The sequence below is a fragment of the Perognathus longimembris genome, chromosome 1, assembly GCF_023159225.1.
Source record: "Perognathus longimembris pacificus isolate PPM17 chromosome 1, ASM2315922v1, whole genome shotgun sequence".
Lineage (NCBI taxonomy): Eukaryota > Metazoa > Chordata > Mammalia > Rodentia > Heteromyidae > Perognathus > Perognathus longimembris.
In genome coordinates this window covers 120,439,464-120,448,262 of record NC_063161.1, presented here as the reverse complement: position 1 = coordinate 120,448,262, position 8,799 = coordinate 120,439,464, and the positions used below count along the sequence as shown (strand labels likewise).

General features: G+C 43.9%; 1 protein-coding gene across 2 annotated transcripts in view; it reads left to right on the top strand.

Moving 5' to 3' along the window:
• The first annotated feature begins 711 nt into the window (after positions 1-711).
• Positions 712-8,799, top strand: part of Mllt3 (MLLT3 super elongation complex subunit) — a 268,951-nt gene continuing 260,863 nt past the window's right edge. The window contains exons 1-2 of one of the 2 annotated variants that reach the window (XM_048357755.1): positions 712-979; positions 2,536-2,716. In XM_048357755.1, coding sequence (XP_048213712.1) covers positions 968-979; positions 2,536-2,716 — 193 coding nt within the window. In that variant the 5' untranslated portion in view covers positions 712-967. Of the gene's footprint in view, positions 980-1,323; positions 1,523-2,535; positions 2,717-8,799 lie in introns of those variants that run through there. The other variant, XM_048357823.1, reaches the window with a different exon arrangement.

Genomic DNA, 8,799 nt, shown 5'->3' with positions numbered 1-8,799 from the left:
CAATTTCGGCGGCCGGTGGCAGTGGCAGAAGAGCAGGGAGTGAGGTGGGCGGGTGCTTGCCAGTGAGTGGGAAGGGGCCAGGAGACCGTGGTGGGTTCAGTCTCAGCGATAGCTATTTTGATACTAGCTTTCTGGTTGGGTGAATTTCGTTCGTCCTCTTTAAGTAAGTTTGGGTGTGTGTTCTTGCTTTTTTCCCCTTTCCCCAGCACACACACACACACACACACACACACACAATACGTTGGGTAAAGTAAAAGAAAGTCTCCCCCACTTGCTAACTAACGCCAAAGACTAGGTTGAACACTCCTTCTCTGACTGCTGGGAGCTCTAGGCAGTGGCTGCATTCCAGCAGTTTTAATCCGTTTTTTATTGTAGGGCGAACGGAGTTTACGCTGGGGTTGGGATGGCTCCCCAGCGGGTTTCCTTCCCTCGCGACTCCAGGGTCTCCCCCCACCCTACATTTCTTCCCCGCCACCCCCCTCCCCATCAGGAACCTGTTACTTTAAGCGAGGCTTTCCAGTGTGGCTCTGCGGGCCGCGGGGGTTTCGGGAGGCGGCTGGTGATTGGCGCTTTCGAGCTCCCCCTGGCTCGCTCGCACGGCCTCCCCGCGCGCTCCGCCCCGCCCGCGCGCCCTCCCTCCGCCCCGTGAGGTTGGGAGCCCGAGTGTCAGGCGCCAGAGCGCATGCTCCGGAATCATCCTCTGGCCCAGGAGCTGGCTGCTGCTGCTGCTGCTGCTGCTGCTTGCTGCTGCTTTTGCTTTTGGGGCTGAGTTTAATAAGCGAGCGAGAGAGCGAGCACAGGGCGAGGGGGTTGGGGGAGGAAAGGCAGAGAATGTCCGCCATCTACCCTCCGCTTCTGGGCGCGCTCTCATTCATAGCTGCCTCTTCATGAATTACAGCTGAAGCGGGACGGGGAGGGGTGGGGGGGTACCACACAACACCCCAGAAAATTCTCCGGGCCCCCAGGCATGGCTAGCTCGGTAAGTACATGCATTAATAATGATGATGATGATTAATAATAATAAAAGAACCTCCCCCTCTCCCTCTCCTCTCTTTCCCTCCTTTGCCCTGCGCCGCCGCAGCCCAGACAGCGCCAGCGCCGGGGCTCGCTCCGCGGTTCCAATTAGAGAAAGGTTGGTACGGCTTGCAGGGAGCTGCTGCCTCTCCCTCAGCCTCCGCTCCCCTCCTCCCCACCCCCCTGGCGCGCGCCCGCGCCCGCGCGCGCACACACACATACACACACTCACATACACTCACACGCACACACGCTCGCCCCTCCACCCCCCGAGCCTCTCTCCCTCCCTCCTTCCCTCCCTCCTTGCCTCTTTGCAATCACAAGAAGCGCACTCACACACTCGCTCACACGCGCGCACTCACACACTCAGACACGGTGGAAGGAGGCGAATAATAACTCAGCCATATTTCAGCCGCCGCCGCCGAGAGCTGCGGGCACGGTCCGGGGACGCGGCGAGCAGCCTGGGCGGCCGCACCTCCGCAAAGCTCCGCGGCCGTAGGCTACGATGGTGCGTTCTCCCCGGCGCGCGCGCCTGTGTGAGCCGGAATGTGCGGGCTGACAGCGGCGGGGCTGCACGCAACTTTGCCCCAGCGCCCAGTGTACGCCAAGCCCAGGCTCGGCGGCTGTCCGCCCGCCTGGCTTCGTTGAATTTCATTTTTTTTTTTTTTTGGTGGGGGAGAGGGAGGGCGGGCGGGGAAGGTAGGAGGTAGTTTGGGACCACTTTGCTTCTTGAAAGTGTGTTGCGGGGGTTCTGTTCCGCTGGCTTCTCCCATCGCGTGGAGTGGGGGGGGGGGAGCTTTTCTTTGGGGAGGGGGATGCGGGTACTTTAAGTTACGGATGCCTCGGCGTGTTTTCCTTCGAGCGTGTGCGTGTGTGTGTGTGTGTGTGTGTGTGACGACGTCTCATTTTTGTTGTGCACGAACCCCCTGGTAAGAAAAGACCACGGAGTTTGTGCCCATCAGTACAGGCTGCCTGTAGTTTCCATTCCGCCTGGCACAGCGCTCCACTCGCACGCACACACACGTACACAAAGACTTCCTCGGCGTGTGCCCGTCGCCGTGGTACTTTCGGGGAAGGGACTGGCCACAATCCCCCTCCCCCCCGCCCCGGTGTTTCCAGCCACCTCCCCTCCCACGCCGGGAAACTGCTCGGCTTCGCCTCTTAATTGTTTCCTAATTTGTTGCCGATGGATTTGTTGTTGCTTCTCGCGGCTGAGTGTGTGTTCTCCCCCCTCCCCTCTCCCGCAACGGACCCCCTTCCCGACTGGGGGTAACATTCCGTTACAATCCTGGCTTTTCTGCATGCGAGACCCTCGGTTCCTGGGGACCGGCCCGATGCGGCCGGTGTATTTTGGGGGTGTGGGGTGTGTGCGCCCACGCGCGTGAAACGTGGATGCAGAGGGCACTGCCGTTTCCTTTTATGTGCGTTTCAAGGAGGAAAAAAAATGTCAGGCGCAATGTTCAGTACCGAACGATCGCCTTCCTGTTGTTCACCGCTGTCTCTCCTCCCCCTTGCCTGCAGTGTGCCGTGCAGGTGAAGCTGGAGCTGGGGCACCGCGCCCAGGTGAGGAAAAAACCCACCGTGGAGGGCTTTACCCACGACTGGATGGTGTTCGTGCGCGGTCCGGAGCACAGTAACATACAGCACTTTGTGGAGAAAGTCGTCTTCCACTTGCACGAAAGCTTTCCAAGGCCAAAAAGAGGTAGGGCTCGAATACAAAAGAGATTTGCTTAAAAAAAAAAATGTCTTTGCTCAACGAGGCAACAATCGCTTGGCCCGGGCGGTCCTACTGCCCTGCTCCCCGCCCCCCGAGCTGTGATCACTGCCTGGCGGAGCCTTGGGACTCCGGTGCGCGGCGCCGCGCTGGCCAGGTCCGGGCTCCTGCCCGCGCGCCTGCGAGAGAGACTTCAGCTCGGTGAAAGTCACCGCTGAGAAAGGACCGTCAGGTGTCTTGTGTTTACTCATCCCAAACCAGCCCTTAATGGTCCTCTGGGGTTAGCGGCAGGTTCTGTGGGGAAGGCGCAATTAGTTGTTGGGTTGGAGGTTTGGGGTGTGGGGCTGGAGGGAATAAACAGTTTGCGCCCTCTCCCCCCCGCCCCCGTTCTTAGAGAAATAGAGATTTACCTGTGCTATCAGTTAAGAATGCATTGCATATAGTTATTGTTCTGTCATAAGAAGTTGATTCTTCTTGGAGTCTTCTCTGTCTTCCTGGCTGTATGTGAGACATTGGATGTCAGTTGCCAGATTTTCTTTGTGGGGGGTGGGGGATTAGCCACTGCCACACACTACCCCAGTGGGGGTTTTACTTAGTTAGGGGCTTCCTTGTCCTCGCTCCTCCATGACATTTGTCTGCTCCCTGAATTTTGTGTCTGTCGGATGACGGAGGGGGTTCCTTTATAGGTGTCAAGCTGACTTTCAGAGACATGAAGCTGTGTTGCCTATATTTTCTGTCCTTCGCCACTTTGGTTCTTTGCCTTAGAATCTGGTTTTCATAAACCAGAATGAGCCTCTGCAGCCCCAAACATTTTTTCCATAAAAAGCAGGACAATTTTGAGGAAAATAAAAGGGTGTCACTTCAAAATAAATTTGAAGGGTTTTTTGTTTTTTTTTTTAGAAACCCTGGCTTCAATTCCCTTCAGCCTCTGGAAAGCTACTCCCTGGTTGTTTTAGTTGGATTAGTGGAGGTATCAGTACAAATACAATAAGGTGCTTTGTTTGTGTGCAGGTTTATTTATCTAAGTCGACACAATGGTTAGTAGTTATCTTCCATTTGATCCGTAATCTTTATTGGCATCTAGAACTCCTGCAGTTTCTTAGAGTAACATCATTATAAATCCATTCTGCTTAGATCTACGTGGAAATTACTGAACATTCAGGGATGAATAAAGAAAGGAGAAATGTTATGTGCTTTTGAGGTGGCAGAGTTTGTGTTGGTGCTTATTTTTGTTCCAGTGTTTATGTAATAGGAAGGATGATTGTATTTTTGTGCTTTTAGTGGCTTGGTTTATAGTTTCTCTTGAAAACTTGAATGATTGAATTTTTGATGGGCTTCATTAATGGTTAATAAATGTATCTGACACTAGAAATGTACATGGCCTTTAGAAAATAACATTTAGTATTTGTTAGCATTTTATACCAAAATATAAAGAGCGATATCATACTTTATATTTCTTGAAAGCTTTGGTAATGGTAGGCATTGTTAAGTTTTGTCATTGCAGAAGGTTGAATATGATGCTTCTGAGAATCTCTTTCCATCTGTCCGTAGAGCCATTGCGGAGGAGTTTAAACAAAAGAAACCACCTTCTAAGATGCATAATGCACAGTATTACTGCTACTTGGCTGTTGTTCATTTCAAGGTGAAATAACTTAACAAAAAAAACCCCAATATTTATTGTATTAGGAAGATTAACTCAATTGACAGAAGATGTAACTCTTAAAGTAACTTTATTTAGGCACCCTGACAATCAACAAATTGGCATTATGAAATTAAAGATGATCACCCTCTTCTGCTTTTTACACACTGCTTCTCTTAGTGAATGTTTGTGGTGATGGTTCCCTTTATTTCTTATGTGTAATGATTTTCTGTCCAGCCTGAGGGAACAAGAAGGTGCTGCCCACAAAAGCCTACACCTGGGAGATGTTGCTAGGTGTGGTAAGCCACTTGGTAACAGTGAGGTCTCCTCACACCTGTCTAGTGAGGGATATCTGGTACTTGGACTCTACATTTAAAAAAAATTCTCAACTGTGGAGTTTCTTTATGAAGTCTATAAGCCATTGTTCTAAAATGTTTATTTTTGGATTTTTATTTGTATGTGTGGTTCCCATGATGTGACAAGTCCTGGGAAAAATGCCAACTTACAATGCCCAGGAGAGACCTTGTCATACTGTAATTACACATGATTCAGATTGCAGGAGTAGGTTTTTCTGTTTATTGGGAATAGTTAGTTGTAAGTTCAAGTAACACCAAGCATGTCACTTAATCCTGAGACTTATTTTTTGCTATAAAGTTTTTTTCAAATGATAAGAGTACACGGAGAATAGAATGCTAGGTATTTCTATGGCTACTTCTTCTGTCTTTTGAAAGATGCCATGCTTCACTAAGTTGTAGCTCTATAAGTTATAGGATAAAATTCTGCCCCTTGAAAATGGGAGAAACTACACAAATGAACCGAGGAAAGTCTGAGTTCAGATGTTTAAAAGAAATGTTCATACTCTAAATGACTGAAGAGAGCTATGAATAGTGACAGGTGAAATCATCTTCACTATATACAGTAGCTGATAACCAGAAATGAACCCTAGAACTGAGTATGAATTTCTCAGCCATGAAGTTGGCTGAATGTTTAGTTTTACAAATTTGTGGTTTAGAAACGTGAATTGATTTTCAGGTTGATTTCCTTTACTTCACAATAATATTATGAGACTTGTTGAGGAAGAAATTACAGTATTTTCAACTTGTTACCAGAGAAGGATAACATACACCATTTCTGAGCTAATTGGATTTGAATTAATGAGGTTTTACTGTTACAAGGAAATATGGGAAACCTTCAATTTAAAACTAGGACAAGAGATTTTAATGAAATAATGAAGACTCGAATATCCATTAGTCAATACAATGAAGAAGCAGGTTACAGTGTGATGCATTGTTAAGCTGTCTACTTAGTAGAAATGACCGTAATCTTATTTGTTAGTGCCAAAGATTTATACTAGTTTAGCATGACTAATATGAACAGTCATATTCAAAACAGTTCATTTAAAATATTAGTGTTTTCAATTTCAGGTAAGATGTGAGTTTCAGAGAACATTCTTTCCATACAGCCATTTTTACTTTTGTAATCTGTTCAATTGACATTTATGATATGAAATCTGTTGCTTACTATTTTATGTAAGGTAATTTGGTCATTGATACAATTTGGTAGTTTTGAGACTAGCTTTACTGCAGAGCTGTGATTTTCATCTGAGAGAATTTAGACAACTTTTAAAAAATCAAGGTACCTATTCAGAATTTTGTGGGTACTTCTAGTATTTTATCTTTTGAGCTAAAAGAGGTATAAATTAAAATGACAGGTATAAATTCATTAAAAATGTGAGTGCTATTTTTGTGTAGTTCTGAGGAATTAGGATGACTAGTGAGAACAATTTTAGTACTTGTCATTTTGGAGCAATGTAAATATAATTTTCCAAAGTACTTAAAAGCTGAGATGTTAGATGATATTTCATATGTTTTAATTGAGAATATAAATTGGGCATGAACATTTTGGTGGGAATTTGGCAAAATCTATTACTATATTGAATGTTTATACCCTTTATCCCAGTGAATTTACTTGTAGGAAGTTTCCAAAAGATACTTTACAAGTACCCAATTATACTATGTATTTCTTATGACTGTTTTTGTAGTATCAAAAATTTGACAAAAACCATATAGCAGACTGGGGCAGTTAAGTGATGGTAATCTATAAAAAGTAGTAAATCTGTTTGTGAATACAGACAGACTTTGAAGAGGTTATTAAGTGAAATAAGTCAAATTACAAGTCCCTAACCATTTAAGAGATAGGCCTATTCAGATAAAAAGTGTATGTATCTGCTGGGTACTAGTTGCTTATGCCTATAATCTTTCCTATTGTGGAGGCTGAGATCTGAGGATTTCAAGTTGAATCTGGCTAAGCAGGAAAGTCCAAGAAACTCTTATCCCCAGTTAACCACCAAAAAGTTGGAAGTGAAGCTGTGGCTCAAGTGGTAGAGTGTTAGCCTTGTATGCAAAAAGCTCAAGGACAGGTGCCCAGGTTTTTAGTTAAAAGTCCTTGGGCCAGCGTGCACGGGAGTGCACGTGTGTGCACACACAGTGTATATGTGTGTGTATGTGTAAATGAAATTGTGGATGAGTGAGCACCAAAGTCTTATCAGTAGTTTTCTTCATTGAGTGCTTGTGGTGTTGTGGGGATGTGAGTATATTTCTGTAGTGTTTGATTTGAAAGAATAAAAGTTAATACCTTATGTATATCATGAGCACACATTACTTTGTAGGACTGAGAGAAGGGAAAGGGAATATCAAAATCGAGAGACAAAGGATAAAAAGACAAATGACTCCTAAAGCAATACTTACAAAACTATTTGGTGTAAACCAACTGAACAACTCATGGGGGAAGAGGAAAAGAGGGAAGGGGAGTGGGAAATGAGGGAGGAGGTAACAAATTGTACAAGAAATGTACCCATTGCCTTACGTATGAAACTGTAACCTCTCTGTATATCACTTTGACAATAAATAAGTAATTATTCAGGAAAAAAGAATACAGAGCAAATATGGAATATTTCCCTTTAAACAGAGATTAGCATTTAACTGTAAAGAGTGATCTTTAACTATTTTAGGTAGGCATTGTTTAATATAGAAGAGGAGTTAAGATCAGGATTTACAGGCTTGCATCCAAAGGCTGGTTTAAGGGTTTCCTTGCATGATCTTGGGCAGGTTATTTTTCTCTTTTCTAATTTGTGTTATGGGAGTAACACTAGAAATATAACTTTCTAAAGATTAAAGATTAAATATAAATCCCTTATTTGCAAACCCATGAGACTGAAGGTCTCCTTACACTTTTACAAATGAAGTCAGGGTTTCAAAGAATTTATCTATTTAAGTTGTATCTATTAATTTTATTCTACTAATAATTAAAATGGACATTTTAGACAAATGATGTGTTTCAAATAAAACTAATCTATTCCCCATGAAAACACATTTTTTTCTAAAACAAAAAAATGAGAAAATAGCATTGTTTATTTTTGTAAATCTCTTTAATGTCTGGATTCATAGATGACAGGAGGGTCTTCATATCCATTTCTGTGTTCAGTCTGTGGGGTTATCACATATCTTGGCCTCTGGAAAAGTCAACTGGCCGCTAGAAAGAAATGAGGATTACAAAGGCATGTCTTGATGTTACTAAGAAAATAGTTTGTTTTTTAAGTTTTATTTTTGCTAGTCCTGGGTTTGAACTATGGGCTTGGGCATTGTCCCTGAGCTTCTTTTGCTCAAGGCTAGTGCTCTATCACTTGAATCACAGTGCCACTTCCTAATTTTTCTGTGATTAATTGGAGATAAGAATCCATGGACTCTATTGCCTGGGCTGGCTTCCAACCATGATCCTCATATCTCAGCCTCTTGTGTAGCTATGATTATGGGCATGAACCACTGGCACCCAGCTTAAGAAAGTAGTTTTAATTTTGCCAGTTACCTGAATAGGTTTTAGGGATATTGAAATGCCTAGACTACATTCTTAAGAACTTCTGACAGAAAGTATTCAGTATAATTTGATATAGATAAAGGGCCTATTATTAGTGCATTAATTCTTTTAAAATTATTATCATTGTTGCTAATAAAAATAATCATTCAGGGAGGAGGTGACAAGTTTGACAAGAAATGTACTCACTACCTTACGTATGTAACTGTAACCTCTCTGTATATCACCCTGACAATAAAAATAAAATAAAACTCATTTAACAGAAAAAGAAATGGTAGGGCTGGGATGTAGCTCAGTGGCAAAGCGTTTGCCTAGCAAGTGCAACGTCCTGGGTTCGATCCCCAGTACCAAAAAAGAAAAAAGACAAAAAGAAAAAGAAATGGTAGGTGTTCTAAGGTAATTGTTTCCCGATATTACAGTGTAACCACTATCAAAATTTGGTAATCCAAATTTGAGTCATATTTGATGTCATTTATACCATGTGCCTCCATGGTATGTTGTCTGTATTTTGCAGAAGTCTTTTTTTTTTTTTTTTTTATCATTGGCTAGCCTCTGTAGAACT